We start from the raw sequence: 18529 nt of genomic DNA on the forward strand, positions 1-18529 counted from the left end.
TTTCGTAGTCTTCCGTGTTCGCTGCGGTGGCTGCTGTTGTTTGTACTTGTTGGGGCAGCGTTGGACTTTTAATTTGCATTATATCGGAGTACTCTGCGAAGGGCTGTTGAGTTGAGTTGAGTTCTGCGGCTTTTGAAACGTTTGGCAGCGTGGTTGGCAAGTTTATTTTTTGTAACTTTGGGCTTTTTAAAATGAAATGGTATGTTGTGGGGTTGATATGAAATTTTAGCACTAAGGATTTACACATAGATCAGATGGTATATTTAGCGCATGATGTTTAATTATTTTTAGTTATTGAAAATGAAATCCCACGTATATTTTTTAGCGGTTGCGAAAGTTTAAATGTGTGTAAAACCATTTTTCGAAGACTCTTAAGAACACGCTTTCAGCCGCTGCCGATTGTGTGCCTGCTGACGATTGTGTGCCTGCTGACGCTTCCCTCTTATGATGGCAAAGATAATGCCCCATGGGCTCAATGAGAGAGGCAGGCTCGTTCCGTTGTGCCCAGAGACAACTTGGCCCCATTGACCCCAGAGACAGTCTTGCTGCACAGCACTCGGCTCAAGGGCAGACAATGAAAGAACCGAGATTCATCCGTGCCGCTGGGGAGGAGTTCAAATGTTCAACAGACAGTGACCTCAGCGACCACCCACCACCGATGGGCTTCATCCTGCTCACGTACCACAGATGAAGGGTCCAGGGCCCCGGGAGGGCCGGGGTCTGTCTACAGGTAGCAGGCGCCTACAGGCCACACAAAACCAAACCTGTGGACACTAGCAGGGTAACCCCAGAATGTACTAAGTGTCACATCTGCAAAAAGACACACAGCTCAGATGCTGTGTGTGCGTCCTCTGCACCATGCATCAGAGTCAAGGAAATAAACATCTCAAACCTGGCGGGCGGCTTCAAGGCACTGTGGCGGCTCCAGAGGGCACTTTCTAGGTCGTGCACCAGCCTGTGATCTTGGAGCAGGGTTATGGAGAGGAGTACTTGCGCGTTCCTGGCATTTAAACAGGGCCCCCTCCGCCCCCCAATTCACCTGGTAAAGCAGCGTGCAGGAGGGTGTGGCTCGCCGACAACAAACATTACATGTCTACAGAGGCTGCCAAAGCCGGAAGCTGAGATTCACAGCCTGCGCCCGGCGTCCTCAGAAGGACGTGCAGATACCCGTCCCCCTCCGCCTCTAGCGCCTCGAGGCTGGTCACTCGGCCATGCAATACACTAACTCTCTCATCTGATGCCAGCCTGCGCCCCTTCACCCAGGAAATAATGGAACCTTTCACCCCAATGTAGGTGTTTGACGTTCACTTCTCTGCACGTCCACCGCGTTACCTCCTAGGTTTGACTTGGATGATGCTTTGTAAAGCGCCTGGAAGTCCCTCCTGTCGATCTAGCTCGCGCTACATCAAGAAACAAGAGGACTAGCAGCGCTGTCACGGGTGAAAGCCTCTCACCAGGACCCCAAAGGAAATAGGACCAGTAATCAGCACAACGCCCAACCCCGGTCCAAGGCCAAGAAACCAGTAGCGATACTCATGAGAGGGCCTAAGGGAAGATGAGGTCCACTTTTTACCCGGTGGTAATAATGGAATCCGAGGAGGAGGTGGGGGAAGGGGGACGCAGGGGTGTCAAAAAAGTTTGTCGCACCGGGCAGCACCACTGCTAAAGCTGGCCCTGTTTCTAGCTCAAGCGGCACCGACACCCGTAGTCTAAAGATAATACCTCTGCCTCAAGTGAAGTACTCTGGTACCCAAGGATGACTAGCAAACAATATTATTCACAACGTTGCTTACTATTCAGCAACATTTCACAGTTTGCAAATCATCTTTATACACCAATTCAGAGTTTGCTAACAAATTAATGCAACACATTATCATATACAATGCCAATAGCTCAAGCTTTAATGCTGCGAGGCCTATTGCATTGTAAATGCTTGTTATAGTATGGAAGCACATGCCTGCTACTGCTAATGCTTGGCTGTGAAACGATAAGGAGTGATCAAACTTAATCCCTAAGTTGCGTACTGTGTTTGCAGTGTTTGGCGGAGGAACCATGTTTTCAGGCCACCAAAGACTGGGCGTAAAGAGATTTGTTTCCCCGAACTGCAAAATTTCGTTTTTTTGGCTGTTACATTTTAGATGATTGAGATTCATCTAGTTCATGACTAAAATAGAATAGAATTTTTCTTCTGATATGCTGGAGTTTTAATCAAGGGTAAGGATGATCTGAGTATCATTTGCATAGGAAATAGCTTTGACTTCAAATGAGTCTATCAGGACAAGCAGTGGGGTCATGTAAAGATTAAAGAGCATTGGACTTAGGGAAGAGCCCTGGGGGACCCCCGATAGGAGCTGTTTTTTTATAGACTTGTGTTTGCCGAGGGTAGCTATGTCTGTTTTCTAAAAAAGAGGAAAATCAGGCTAACGCCTTATTGGTAACGCCACTGGTTGCAAGTCTGTTGAGTAGAATGGCGTGGGAAATCGTGATAACGCGGCAGACAAATCCAACAGAACCAGTACTGCATCCTTGTCCTGATCTAAGGCAAGCTTTAATGTTTCTGTAGTGTGAAGCAGCACTGATTCTGGTGAATGGTCGGGTCTGAAACCTGATTGTAGTGCAGTGCTAATGGAACACAATGGCAGTGGTGTGAGCTCCATAGCTTTAGATTTCGTCATATTTGAGTAGTTAGCCCATTTCTTCGATTTGCTGTCCTTGTAGTCATTAAATGTATCCTCTTCATACCCCTTTCTGCAAAGAGCTGTGAATAGCATCTCATCTTAAGATGAAAGGCTAGTAAAGAACCTGGGCATCTGTGGGGGGAAATGGAAACATATAAAATATACCTGTTGCTTATGATCCCTACATCTACTTAGTCAAGCAGAAAGTGATGCCATAGTGACTAGAAATTGACCATCTAGACTAAAAACTCAGCATACTCATCCACTGCTGCATGGCTATTTAAGGAAAATGTTTCAAGTAACGATTAGTGAGCTGCCATGTGTGGAAGTTTGGGGTGAAAGTGAAGTCCGAGGTGAAAAAAGATGAGACTCAAGCAAGGAGATGTGACAGCACCTCAGACAGGACAGCAACTGGAAAAAAGAGGGAGCTGTTAAGAGGACGCTCTAATAGGGTAAACATAAGCATAAGAACAAGGCAGAGGAGGTGGGGAAAAAGTAATAAATGTGAGGCATAATTTTGGCGAGGAATTGGCTATTGGTGGAACATTTATTAGAGTAAGTTATAAAACGGATTCAAAAGCTTGATGGAAAAGACCATGCAATCTAAAGTCTTATAAAACCAGTATGTATGAGTGAGAGACGGCGAGTGGCGGGTTAAGAAGAGTTTGGCAAGGGCCGGACCAAAAGAGCGATGAATGCATATTTTCTTCATTTCGAAAACGTCATTGGTGAAAAAGGACCAACTCTGTTGTTTTAGTAATAAACGAGCATTGTACCGATTGACCGTGTTAGATTAAACCATGCTGTAGTTGTGAAAGATTATAGGGGCAGTATTAGTTGAAGGAAATAAATCTGTACGAGATACCAATGGTAGAGAGAGTTTGGCTTGAGCATTCCATACTGCATTATACCTGTTTTAAATATATCTTTGGAAATAGAGAGCAAGCTATAGGTTATGACACATAACGTAGGGTTAATAAATTAGATAAAAATTATTTTCAAAATAAATAATGATTCAGAGAAGAATAAGACATAGTGAAAGTTGAAAAACTGGTTGTTTTGATAGTGCAATGACTTCATTATAGAAAAAACAGAGGTAAAATATAAAGTTGACATGGAAAAACATACTAAACAATGATTTTTAAATAAAGTTTAATATGGAAATAGTTTTCAACTATTGGCAGAAAATGAGACAAACCCAAAGTGTTCAGGGCAAGTAACTATTTCTCAAACCAGAGAAGGATGCAACTTAATGTCAGTCTCTCAGCCATGCATCACTGATTATTGTGGACATTAAAATTTATTAGTTTAATATTGCCAGTAGATTAGCTCCAGAAATGGTACTTGAACATAAGCATGTCTTTATAGTTGGTCGGTATGTGTATGACCATTTACAAGATCACACGATTGCCATAGTTATTGCCATTAACTAAAAAAAAATTCCCAGTTCTGTCGCAAGGTGTAGAGAACTTGTACTGTGGTGTAGTTTGGCAGGTTCTCTTAGTTGCAGTAAATCAGATGTGCTTTATTGCTAGCTGACTTGGGTTGAGAACTTCTAGACTCCTTACTGCAACTCACCACCTCTATCCCCATTCACAAGGACTTTTCCTGTCTTTTGTACTTTTATTGAAAGGCTTGCTCTATTAGTTGGATATAATAAGAAATTAGATGGCCTTGATGGATGAGAACTGAAGTTGGCATTAGTTTGCTGGTGATCTACTGGGTTATTCTATTGATTCCAATAAAACAAATCAATTTGCAATATTATCTCTATATTCTGATAAACAGGATCACACTGATCATTTAAATTACTCAAGTACTAATTTGATATATACAGGGAGGTTAATCAAAAAATTAAATACTTGACTATTTGGATACAGAGTTTACTAAGAATTATTTGGAATAAGTAAGGAAGTCTGATTTAGAGCGGTTATGACGCAGGAGGAAGAAGGAAATGAGTCACATAATAGAAATTATATTAACCTGAACTTGTATCCAAATATTTTGAATGTTTCAATTTGAGGGCACATTTTGCAGTGTGTATTTTAGATGCAATACAATATCACTTGGACTGCTGATGCATTTCTTTGCACGTTTACTCTTTGATAGATCACTTGGGCCTCTGTAATACTTATTGGATACTGCTTAAAATATCCCTTCGCTATAGCAAGTATAACAGTGATGGTTGCTACTTTTTGTTTTGGTATATATTTGTATTGGAGTTTTAAAATAATACATATTATCACTTTAGTAAGCCATTCCAGGCGTACAAATATATCAACATCTGTTACAGCTGTTATCACTGCTATCTTCAGGAACATAAATTGTGATCGTATATAATAGAACATTGCATATATCATATGACTACCCCCTTACTGTAACATTGCTGCGTCGTATAGTGTATTTGATCTTGTTATGTGAGTTTACTTAGTGTATGCCATATTACTGACAACATGTAGGAGAACTCTCCATGTGTAAATTCAAACAGTACAAAAGAACTTAACACTAAAACAAATAGCACCTGGAGGGCAGCATACGTGTACAAGAATCAATCAAAATGCTACTCCTATTTCCAGCGCCCATTTGCGCAATCTCAGCTTTGTCAAGGCACATCTCTTCAGGTTGGGGGCGGTCACAGTAATGGCTACTACTTGATTTTCAGAGAAAATTATCCAAGAGCGAAATGAATAAGAAGTTATCGAAATAAACTCCCCATAGGAAGCAAAATGTGCTAAAGAGTGCTGGTCACACTATCAACATTCAAAGGGAGTCTTCTAATAAAATATCCAGCTCCTTTGGAAATTAAGAAATACATCTAATTGCATTGGCCATAATCACTCTATTTGTTCCCCTTTTTATTCAGGAGTAAATTGGCTGTTTTACAAGCTCTTTCTTCCAATGTGAATCGGGTAGGTACCTTGTAGCATCCGTTGATTATAGGTTTTGCATTTGTGGTTCTAGGAAGTACTGTAAATAACATTTTGTTATTCAATTTCCAGGACCCAACAGCTGCACATTACATGTTTCAAGATGATTCCTATCTGACACCTAGAACATCCTCTGAATTTGTGAGTATAGTTGTAAGGTTTATTGTGAGTTTGGTATTGACACTTTTAACTTTTGCCAGTGAATGCGTTTGTGTGCACATGGTGTGATTGTTGTATTGTCTCTTGCAATTTATTTCCTGTAACTTATGGGAGACTGAATCTCTTTTGTAAGGTTATGTCCTCCCCCACCCCCTTATCCCTTCATCTTTCCTCAGAGCATTTGACCTCTCTGAATGTCCGAGGAGATAGGGACACATTTAAGGAGTAACTGATGGCCTGCCATGTTATGTCATGTTATTTTAATTTGATATTGCGAACAAATTAGGAAAGTTTTCAATAATTTCTTACATTTGGTGTATTCAGAGCATATACAAATATGAAAAGGTAAACTATTCCACTAGGTAGGGGCCCAGTAAGGGAATGGTCTGCCGCCACACCTTAAACATTGAATGTGGAGAATAGTAATCCGCTCTTAGTCCTTAGATCGCAGAATCATGGCAGGAATATATCGTTTAAGCTTTTGGTGTATGTCTTTTCCCCACCAGAGCTCTGTGATTAAGGCAGCAGATCTTGAATATAATTCTCTTTCTGACTAGTAGCCAGTTGTAATACTTTTAAAAGGTGAAATAATGCAGATCTGGAAGGAAGATTACAAATAAGCCTTGCAGTGGTGTTCTGCATGACCTGTAGTTCAGAGAGTAGTTTCTCATTGGCAGAAGCCAAAAGAGTGTTGCCATAATCAAGCCTGCTAACTACAAGAGCCTTTACCAAGGTCTTCCTCCCCACAAGAAGAAGAAAAGGCAGGCATTTCCTGAAAGCTGCAACATGTGAAAGCAGATACCCTTTATTGTTGGGGCTCAATATAGTTTAATACCGAGTTTTTTTATGACATGACAAGGGCTGGGAGCACTATCTAATTCAGGTGGCCACCAGTTGTGAGTTCATATGTGTTGGACTTTTCCAAAGAGCATAATCTCCTCTTTTTCACAGCATTAAGCTGAAGGTAGTTCTTGGACATCCACTCTGCCACCACTTTCATCCCATTTGAGAAATGTTCCTTTACTTTGTCCACATTCTTAACGAAAGAGATGACCAGCTGAGTGTCCTCAGCGTAGGACAAGATTTCAAAGCCGAAAGATCTAATGAGTTTGGCTAACGCGGCCACATATATCTTGAACAAGGTGGGGCTTGAGCAAGATCCCTGGGGTGCACCTTTATCAATCGTCATAGTGCGTGGCTTAAAGTCACCCAATAATCACCTGAGATCTATTCGTCCCTCTCTCATTTAGCCTAAGTAACCCCATCTCATGTGACAGTGCCAAAGGCTGCATACAGGTCTAAGAGCACAAGCATTGTGGGGAGGGGTGTTAGCATCCAAAGAACATCTTATGGAACCTGTCATGGCTACCAAGGCCGTCTTTGTGCTGTGCTCTGACCTAAACCCAGCTTGAGAAGGCCCCAAGATATTATTTTATTTTCCTCCAAGTCGCCTGTCTGCTGTTTGTCGAGAAGACCTTCCAAAATCTTTCTTAGATATGAATGCAAAGAAATTGGCCGATAATTAAAGAGGATTGAGTGATGAAAATTGGCCTTTTTTTTTAATAGGCATGATCAACAGATCAAACACAAGGAGATGGTGGACGTAATGCTAACATTTTTCAGACACTCACCCCCCCAGTCATAGATCTGGGTTGAATCCAATATCGTTCTTTAGCTCACTTCACCACCGCAGTTCAATCCCAGCTGTATGCAAATCAGTCTGGACTCTGTGCCTCATGGGAACAGTGCAGCCTGAGCTGCCAATCCAGGTCTTCACTGAACCGCAAACAAGCATTCATGCACTGGTTTTAGGGTAACACCCCTCATCAGCCAGGCTAGCTTGAATCCAGTGGCAAAGTGAGCAAGGGTCCCACGTCTGTGCTTACTCTGCCAACTTAGGGAGAACAAAGCTAACTGTTCCCATGAGGCACAGGGTCAAGACTGATTTGCATATGGCTGGGACTGAACTGGGGTGGCGAAGTGAGCTAAAGAACGATGATGGATTCAACCCAGATCTGTGACTGGGGTGAGTGTCTAAAAAGTTACAGTACCCCATCCATCATCTCCTTGTGTTTGCTCTGTTCGCCCTAAATTGGCAGGATATGCCCAGACTTGGGTCCCTTGTTTACTTTGCCACTGTATTCAAGCTAGCCTGGCTGATGAAGGGTGTTACCCCGAAACCGGTCTCAAGATGCTTGTTTCCGGTCCAAGAAAGACTTGGCAGTTCGGTCTGGTCTGTTCCCATGAGGCACAGGGTCAAGACTGATTTGCATATGGCTGGGTCTGAACTGTGGTGGCAAAGTGGGCGAAAGAACGGTGATGGATTCAACCCAGATCTGTGACTGAGGGTGAGTGTCTGAAAAATGGCAGCGCTCCATCCATCATCTCCTTGTGTTTGCTATGATCAACAGATTTCAAAGCCATAGGGAATTTCTCTCTCTATGAACGCATTAAACAAGGATCTAATAGCCTTGCAAGGCATGGCAAGATCTGCATGGCAAGACGCATGGAGATCCTAGCTGGACACAGATTTAGCCTTGTTTATGGCACCATTAATTTGTTTGAGAGCAAGAATTTTAAACTATCCCAGACTGTGCCCATCTTTCGCGGGAGGAGAGTTAAAATTCAGTTGTTGTAGGCTGATTAAAAGTGCAGACAGTTTTTAGTCTGAAAAAAAAATTGACAACGTAGCTCGACAAACTTCAGCAGATTTGCTGGTTACCTGTCAATAAAAGAATTGTTATTAAAATGGCATGCCTGAGTCAGCACATCTATAATGTGGTGGTACATTCCTATGAGTTTTATTTTGTTCTTTTTATAATAAAATAACTACCTTTCCATCCTAGAGATCAGATGCTTAGAATCTTTTGGGCATCCATTGATTTAAACACTGCTGTTTCGGGAAGCAGGTTGTCCAGATGAGAGGGTGGAGGGAACACCAACTCCTTGGTTCCAGGAATTGAGTGCTCCCTTCGAAAATGTAATAATAAACCTTAAAAACTCACCTTATTCTGGCTAGTCCATTGATAGTTGTGATCAAGTTGATGCGTGAACTGATGTAAATGTATTGTTGTACCACAAAGAGAATGTCTGTGGGGATCATATGCACTATATAAATAGCCAGGTAGATGGATAGAACATAGGGCTGATCTTCTGAGGTCTCCTACTTTTCTTTTGCTACTTTACTGCAGATAAAACCATGATCCAAATATAGTTTTGATTGGCAGCCTATGCAGAGTTTGTTTGGTACAGGCATATTATACAATTATCACTGCAGACATTTCTTTCATCCCTTTAATCTCCATTATATCACAAAATATTTAAAAAAAAGAACCTTTAAAAAAAAGAACCTCCTTTTGTACTACAAGAGCATAAAATAAAGATTGTGTGTGAATAAAGTAATTGATTTATGTCTGACTACTTTGTCCTTGTTTTTGTTTTCTAAGTAAATGTGAATGACATGCATAATTCTTTCTTATTACAGCGCTTGTATTCCTTGTCCAAAGAGTCTGGGCACAATGCAGCCAAGTACATCGTTAACACATACCCTAAATTCTTTCAGAAGGATTTTGCTGAGCCACATATTCCGGTATGTTTATTGTGTACATTTTGAGTTTACAGCTATTTATAATTGTTTCACAGACTGGTTCTAAAGAAAGTTCTGTCAGTTTCTTTATCCCATTCATGTATTGTAACATATTAGATCGAATAGTGGAATAATAAACTTCATGAAGCAAGCTGCTTTTAATTTGCAGGCCACAGATTTGACTCTTGGGGGGCAGGCCGAGCCTATCATCAAATGGGCCGGGGAGGGCCTGATTGATCCTCACATCAAACCTAATTGTAAGCATAAAACTGCTTTCAACAATATCGCTGCATTGGCTTATTTGCAACAACTTGTGGAATGACACATGTAGGAAAGTGCCCCTTTTTGTCATGGTCACCCCAACTTTTTGCCAATCGTACTGATGTTTTTCGACTGATGTGCACCGGTTCCTTGCTAACCAGACCCCAGTGCTCTTTCCTTAAAACAAGGTAAAATGTTCCAGTTGTAACACAATTGGCATACACATTGGCCCCCCAGTAAGTCCCTAGTAAGTGGCACCCTGGTACTTAGGACATGGGTACCAAAGAGGGTCCCTAAGGGGTGCAGCATGTATTATGCCACCCTAAGGGATCCCTATACAAATTGCATGCACAATTGAAAACACAACCTGGCACACTCACTCTGTGCCATGCTAAAGTCACTGCATGGGATATGCGTAAGTCAACCCTACTACAGACCTTTTAGCCCCAAGGCAGGGGGAGTTATATTACATGTGAGGATATAACTGCATGAGCTGATATGCCCCTGTGCAGTCTAGTTCAATTACTAGATGGTATAAGTGAACACAGATGCCATCTTAAGTATATGTACTGGGCACTGGTCATTACGAGTTCCCCAGCTGTATGATGACTTTACTGAAACCTTCTGTGTTTGTTATCAAACACCTTTTCTTAATTAATCCATACTGATCCAAGTATTCAATGTATTATGAACTGTACCCAGATGGCACCTTAGAGGTGCCCCTTGAAACCTACTAATCCTCTGGTGTGCTGGCTGACTGGTATTGTCCAGCCTGACACCACAGACACTTTTCTGACCCCTGGAGGTGAGAGCCCACACTCTCTGAGGCCAGAAACGTTGCCTGCTCTGGAGGAAGGTGTTTAAACCTCCTGCAGCAGGTTGGCTAGTGATTTAGCATACCAAGGCCAGGAACTTCAAAGTCCCTGCCGCCATTGATATGCAGACCTGGCTTCTCCTAGACCTGGTAGATGCCACCCCCTGCCCTGAGGTCCATTTGGCTCCAGTAAAGGGGGGGAAATTAGCTATGCAGTCTTCTCTTACCAAACTAGTCACACCCATAAGGTGGGCTACCTAATGTGCTCCATGAAAGAAGAATTCCACCATCTTGTATTTGGTGGAATTAGTAACTCTGGAACTGGCTTATGCCTACTCCCCACAGGAAGTGCCATATCAAGGGGTGTAGTTGACCTCAAGGGTAAGTAGCCTTTTGGCTCCCCTTAACACCACTAAACTCATTAACTCATTATTTCAGTTGCCCCCTGACACCAGGAACTCCGATTCACCCGACCAAAGAATAAGAAGACGAAAGAAGAGCTGAAGACTGCAAGAACTGAAGACTAGTTGTAGACTTGGCTCCAAACCCTGTCTGTACCTGCTTTCGTTCGACAATTGCAAAGACACCACTCGTTCTGCAGTTGTGCATCCTCTATAAGCTTCAGAGGGTTGCCAGCACTTTGCCAACCCGTTAGTACCTCCTTTGAATTGAGGAGCCACTTCCCTGCAGGCATCGACCGGTTCATAGAGCTGCTGACCACTGGGTCCTCTGACGCAGCAGCTGCCCAGGAGGAGGTCACAGTGCTTCAGGAGTTAGTATCCATCTCCCCACCAAGTTTGGAGATGCCAAGACCCTAGAAGCCTGCACCAAACTGGGGGCACTGGACCCCTAGCAGCAACCAAGGCTTGTTTAGTGACCAGCCTAGACACCAACACCGCCAAGACCGACATACAGACGAAGGATGTCTGCTTCACCGAGGGTGGTCCTGCTGTACTTTTCTGTGCCCATCTCCATGTCGACCTAACAAGTGAGATCCTACAACTCAAACGACCCACCCAAAACAACACATCTGCAACTGAGCCGCACAGCCTGAGGCCGAGCCTACCGATGGTGCACCTTTGCCCCAGAGACCCTCCAGAACCAAGCCCGCCTTTGGGTTCCGACGCACTTGTCCCCAAGACCCCACTTGCAACATTTTTCTGCCTACAGGTTTCTTCATAGACTTCAGCTGTAGCGTTTGAGGCTACCCTTGCTACTGGCACCTCGGCACTCGGACACCCCAGAACAGGTAACCCAAAACTGCTCCTGGTTCCAAGGACCTTGGCCACTACTTACCTTAAGTCCAGAACAACTACCTTGTAAGTCGTTTGCAAGTGACCCTATGCAGTGTGTGTTTCTCCCCTAGGATAGCATTACCACTTTCGAGGCTCATGCCTCAAATGTGGTGGCTGTATTTTCAAAGTTTTTGAAAATCGCTAACTTGAAAAGTACTTACCTAAACTCATAGGTCTTGGTATCTAAATAAATATAAAAATCTGTTATTTTTCTAATTTGGTGTCTCATTTATTGACACTGTGTGCAACAAATGCCTAACACTCCCCTCTGATAAACCTAACCCTGCTCGACCACACTACCCAACATTGAGCACCTTGGGATTCCCAGAGCAAGCCCCTGTACACTAATAAGAAATACCTGGACTCTCTGCACAATGCACCTCACTTTGGCACACTATGTAGAGTGCTAGCTTCATATGACATCTTCACTTTTTTTTTGCTCACTCAGTTTTCAAGTCAATACAAAAATTAACAGTGCAGCATATTATTACACACTGTAGACATGGTAGATACCGAAGTAAGGATCTCCAGAGGAGGACAGAGAGCCGGGAGGAGGAGGGGACACACCCAGAAGCCAAGCATCCATCTATTCATACTTCGGTGAGGGAGCAATCCATAAACCTAGGTCAGTTATATTCCAGAACTGGTCCCCCTAGTTGTGGAAGGGGTAGGTGAGCGTGTGGGTAATGGTTGCCGCTTAACCCGACTAGCCTCAGAGTCTGGTATCACAAAGGCTGCGCTTCCTCCCTCTGGTCTAGGTGATACCCAGCCGCTATACTGACCATGTCATTCCTGTCCAATGTTTCCAGCTTGTCACCCAAATAGTCTATGTCTCTTTCAGCGTGTTCATCAGTTCGTACCCTCTGGAGCCATCTTTCCTATGCAGCTGCCCACTCCAAATAGCCAACCCTCCATTTCGGTAGAGTCGGAGGGTTATGGCTAGCCCAGTATGTGGCTATACGCCACATTGCCAGCACCAAGCCCATCTGGTCGAACTTGTACTTAATTTTTCTCTCCTTTGTGGAAAGAGGCAATAGTCCTAATAAATAATATCTGCTGTGTGGTCCACCGCCACCGTAGTCACTCGGCACACTTCCTGTTGTACCCCACCCCAAAACCCTGTTGTACACCACCCCAAAAACTAGCACAGCTCACCAGCCATGTCGGTAAAATCCTGTGTACGCGCTTTGGAGGCAAATAGGCTTTATAGAGAATGTAAAAGTGCTCTAACTTAAATCGGGCATTGCGAGCTACTTTCCTCACCAGCGTCTGGGCTCTATGCCATTCTCCATCTGTAAACTGGGAACCCAACTCTCCATCCCAAGCAGCCTGCTTCAGTGTTGTAATTGTCTGCCAGTCCAGATTTCATGGGCAGTGCAAGATATGTTCGCGTATTGCAAAAACTGTCACAGCTTGATACCACAGTGAGTTTCATCTTCACTTCTTTAATAGTCTACCAATATACTGACAATATTTTGAGGGCTCCGAAGTGCATTTCTGTTGTTCAAGAGAGTTCTCATTTGGAAGGGTAGCTGATCCCACAATATTTACATTTTTATCTTGATTGTATCTCTTAATGCAATGTGTTTTTATCTCTATGTATTTTTTTATAACCTATGTTGATGCTTTCCCACATTCACTGTTTAACTTACTTTGGATTTAAGTGTTGCTTTTATTATTTCACCCACCCCCCTTAGCCAGCAGGTCTTGTTGCTTGCTTTTGAAATCCACTGTCTTGTATGGTATTTGGAGATGAGGAAGTTTGTTATTGAGTCCGCTTCTCTTCCCTTAAAACTTCTGCACATCTTTTTTTTAATCGGGAGATACCTTGCTTTCAGTGTTTGATGCCTGAGGATCTTCAGCCTCGGATTGAAGAGGTGAGTGAAGCAGGTTTGAAGGAACGTATCCAGCTCAGGAGAGTGAAAGATTCAGTGGACATGTTCGACCAGCTTCTGCAAGCAGGTGATTTTTCTTTCTTGAGAGTTTGCCTTCTAGGCTGTGCCTTGATACATTTTTCAGATAGTCTGGTAACATTGTTGCTTGCCTTGGAAAGCTTTGCATGATTTCTGGGCTTATTTGAAACTTTCAGCGCAAATACTTTCAATTTTTAAGAAATAATGTATGTGCAGTTAGTGAATGCTTTAATGTCAATCTTGGGCCTGTGATAAGCAAATATTTATTCATCTTTTGGCAATTTGTACATTTCTTTGCTTTGAGCAGTTGAAACGAGTTGAAGTTAGAAAATGTATATGTGAGGTGGGATGACTATTTATTATAATAAAGGATTATTTCTAATCTTTTATTGTTTTTCAAACTTTCTTTCAGTTTATCAAAGTATAACAGTTGAGTTTATATTTATTGCCTAGTTCAGGAGCACATATACAACTTACTTGACCTTTGATTGCGTTTATCTTTTATTTGTGGTTGCATGGTGATCATTTTCAAAGCATGCCTAATCTTTACTTTTAAACGATATCTTATTAAGAGTCACAGGTGACGTTATCTTATTTAGGACAACAAAATATTAGCTTTTTATCAAAAAATAACAAGACCGTCAGTAACACAGATGTGTAGGAGGGAGGTGTTTGAACATGTCCAGGAGTTAATGCTCTATCCAGGGCACCTTACTTAGTACATATCTTAATATTTATGACGGCACATCAGGATTGATTTACAACTTTCGACTCTATTACTCTGTAGTCTAAATTTGTTGTTTTAATATTATGTTGCTCTCCTGTATGTCACAGTGGCACGTGCTAATTTTTATTAATATCTTCTAAGAAGATCTTCAGAGTGTCGTCTCATTTCTGTGCAATAGGGCTTCAGGGGCTTCCATGGCATTGGTATGGTCCTCCTTACTAACAGCAATGATAGATCTAGGAATCTTGATAGAGCACTGCTACTTGTGTCCAGCAAAATAGGTCTAGAATACATCCCTCCATCTTGCACAGGTCAGTAAATGCTAAAGGTTCTAGATAATGTGTCTGTAACTTCCTCCAAATATTGTGATATTTTCAGGCTTGCCCACATCTTATATAGAAACCCAGCTTGTGACACTGTACATAAAAAACATTCTGATGTATCTATTAGGTATATCTTCTTCGTATTCCTTGGGCTGGAATATGCCCTTTGTAGAAAGTTGAAGTGGATTTATAATCCTCTAAACCAGTGCTTTCCAATCATTTTTGAACCCCAGAGCCCTTTTTAGAAGACCTAACTTTTGCAATCCACCTAGCTTTAATGGACGCAGGTTCTTTTTATTTTTATGTAACTACAGCATTGTGTGGCACTGAAAATGGCCACAAAATGTGCACAGACCTACAGTTTTATTATTAAAACTATATTGCACACAAATGATAATGTGTGGAAATCCGGTTTCCGTGAATATTTATCTTTTGTACCTCACTAACTAGTGGCTTAATTTGCTTTGATCCTATTAAAATATGCTTCCATCATACTTCAGAATTGCCAAAAATGGCTTTATTTTGGCTTTCCTGACTGCTGAATGTGAACAATTAATTTACGTGTTTACATTTTGTGTTCCTAAAAAATACATCCTACTACCTTACCGTTCACACTTCCTGTACAGTTAGTAAGATTGACACATAATTCACTTTAGTTTTCTTTCTCTGACTGCAAAGCTAGAGGAGTTTGTAAACCCCAATCCCCATTTAAAAAAAATAAGCAGCACTTTGTCAGAAGACCTAGCCTGACATTTAACCTTAGACTTAGAAGCGCAGCAATTGTGACAATATAATTACAGAATTTAAAGGCATCTTTATTTATTGCGGGGACGTTCATGAACCACATGAAATAGACTTGAGACACACCAGTGGATCGCAACCCACAGTTTGGTAATCACTGCTCCAAACATTCATGGTAACTTGTTTATTGTTTGTCCGGCTCTCCTGCCCTGTGATTTTGCCGCATTTATTCTGAATGCTGCAAGTAAGGATTATCTGATCAGGGCTTTCAAGACACTAATGCTGCGATTCCTTGATGCAACGCCCATACTTGAATGAGACTAGCAGTGCCTAAGCTTCTCTACGTTGGTATCCCAGTAATACATTATTGAATGTCAGTTATAAGACAGTAGAGAATTTTATGTTACTGCCCAGTATGGAGCTTCCTCCATTTTAACCTTAAATATGTATGTAAAATCATAAGAGTTCACAACCCTATTTCTCTTATTAAGACCAAAGATGCAAATCAAATGTTACTGCCTAAAACGTTTTAAAAAATAGTTCTTTTTAGGTTTGGAGATTAGACCTTTTTTGCATATTCAAAACTGAAAAGCTTCTTTTTCTAGCTCACTATTTTAACTTTTTTCATATTAAATGGATCACTATTTGCTATAACTGTCATTTGTTCCTGTAAACATTTCACCTTTCTGCTTTTTACTGTCAAAACAGTGGCAACTGTTTTCTCATCGCGAGTAGCCTTTTTGGATGCAGTCTTTAGTGAGTAGAACATTATTACTAGAAGCTGCCTGCAGTCTAACAGTATGAAATATATTTGGGGGATTGAGACTGTGAATGAGTCATTCTAAACCATCATAGTTTGTTGTGTTAATACTTTGTGTAGCATGCATTCTGCCCATGTTCCTTAGAAGGCCACCTAGAGCATTAAGATATAACGGTATTTGAGATAAAAGAATTGGATACCAAAAAGACATTTTTTTTTTTATTGTGAAGATTGACGTCTTATCTGAAAGTGGTCTCTTCTAGCTCTGACCTTGCTCTTTAGTCTGGTTAACATAGTTGTAGTATTTCTTGGTAGGGAAATGCTGCTGTGTTTACCTGAAGTAAGCAAAAAAGTGACAGATGGAATGCTTGAATTGATCTAGGCCCTTGGTAATTACTAAAGTCTGCATCCTAGTCCATCGTTATTTCTCATACCATACCACCTCAGTTTTAAGCCAGCAATATGCAAATCAGTCTTGATGCTGCTCCAATGGGAACAGTCCAGCCCCAACTGCCAGGCCGGATCTTCACTGAACCTGAACACAAGCAAGCTAGGACCAGTTTTGCCCTAATTAGGTCTCATCAGATGGTCATAGCTTAGTTTCAATGACACAGTGTGCACAGGACCCACACCTGGGCATACTCGTCCCACTAAGGGTGACACACTAAAGTATACAAAAAAGTGAAGGATCAAATTCATCTAAGCCACTGGTAATCCCAGTCCTTTGTTCCTGGAACCAAGCTATATTTGGAGTATTGAAGTATTTGTTTAATCTAGTTAGCCATCCTCTAAAGTTCTGTTTTTCAAGGCTCCTCCTAACCCAATCATTGGACTTCGCCTGAATATTTAAGGAAATCATGCAACCTTAAGCATTTTTAATTTTGCTTTTAGGTACAACATTATCTGTGGAAACTACAAACAGTCTCTTGGATTTAATATGTTTTTATGGAGACCGAGAACCGCCTCGTGGTGACCAACCAGGAGAGGCGGAGGCCATCGAGCTGGTAGGCAAATGTTGCTTGTTCTTAATATCTCTGCTAATGGTATGAAAAATGCGTATTGTAACCATAATGTAGTAAACAGGTATTTTGGTGTGCTTGAAGAGAATGCACCTTGTACTGACAGCCATCTGTGTAAACATCAGTGGAGGGGCAGAGGTGCAGATTCCTCAGCAAGTCTCATCCCGTGCTGGGATACTAAAGTTCTGCCTCTTGTTCATAGGCTTAGGAGGATGGCAGTAGGTGGAATGAAACTGCAGGTTGTGGGCTTTTATTAGGTGGGTTACACAAGCATTGAGATAATTCCTCCCTAAAAGACTAAACCTCTATTGCATCTTTAAATCTCCTTTGAAGTGCCTGCTATCCTTGCTACTCCTCGAACGCAAATTGCTGCAAATATTTTTCAGGAAGAAGCAAATCCTAAGAAGCGGCCTGGACAACTTAGAAGAGCTGGAAGTTCATTGGGCATTTGGAGGTATTCGACTTTTTCGTGAAAAATCTACATGTAGAATACTGATGATTTATCTATAAGTTTGACCCAATTAGTATTACTAATGAATTATTTCTTTCCCTTTTTCTTTAAATAAAATGTACGAATTCCCAACCTTCTTGGGGAACATTGCTTGACGTTTCTTTAAGGAATACCAGACACCCTCTATATCTGCCAATGCTGTAAATAGCATTCCTACACTAATGAGTGCTTTTCAAACCAACTAAAATAAACAAATGCATTAGCAAAGCTATTTTCGTTTGGGTGGGGGTTTCATCCCACTACTACTCCAAAATTATGATCAACAAAAAGGACCTGGCCTTTTACAGTTAAGGAATGACTGCAACTAGAAATTACTGTCTCTCTGGCACCACAATTGCTATGATGTTCTGGAATCAAATCAAACATTCACTCCCAGTCAATAGATCTTTGTTAAATCCATTGTTCTTTTGCTCACCATGCCACCCCAGTTTAGACCCAGCCATATGCAAATCAGTCCTGACCCTGTGCCTCATGAGAACAGTCCAGCCCGAATTGCCAAGCCAGGTCCTCCCTGGACCGGAAACAAGCAACTTGGGACCGGTTTCGGGTCATCGCCCTAATCAGCCAGGCTAGCTTGAATCCAGTGGCACAGTGAACCCGGGACCCACGTCCGGGCATATCCGGCGCACTTAGGGCGAGAAAGCAAAAGGCACCCAGATGATGGACGGAATGCAGAGCGAATCAAAAATTCACCCCCAGTCTATAGATCTGGGTTAAATTCATCGTCCTTATGTTCCCTTTGGGTGCATGGTCAAGACTGATTTGCATATGGCTGGCCTCAAACTGGAATGGCATGGGGAGCATAAAAGCATAAA

At 42.0% G+C, this 18529-nt stretch overlaps 1 protein-coding gene across 1 annotated transcript in view; it reads left to right on the plus strand.

Moving 5' to 3' along the window:
* PTCD3 (pentatricopeptide repeat domain 3) overlaps positions 1–18529 on the plus strand; it is a 185949-nt gene that overhangs the window by 38871 nt on the left and 128549 nt on the right. Inside the window, exons 4-9 of the mRNA XM_086964253.1 lie at positions 5542–5587; positions 5678–5746; positions 9249–9353; positions 13559–13682; positions 17076–17188; positions 17590–17657. Coding sequence (XP_086820379.1) covers positions 5542–5587; positions 5678–5746; positions 9249–9353; positions 13559–13682; positions 17076–17188; positions 17590–17657 — 525 coding nt within the window. The remainder of the gene's footprint in view (positions 1–5541; positions 5588–5677; positions 5747–9248; positions 9354–13558; positions 13683–17075; positions 17189–17589; positions 17658–18529) is intronic.

The sequence above is a fragment of the Lissotriton vulgaris genome, chromosome 3_2 (assembly GCF_964263255.1).
Source record: "Lissotriton vulgaris chromosome 3_2, aLisVul1.2, whole genome shotgun sequence".
Taxonomy (NCBI): Eukaryota; Metazoa; Chordata; class Amphibia; order Caudata; family Salamandridae; genus Lissotriton; species Lissotriton vulgaris.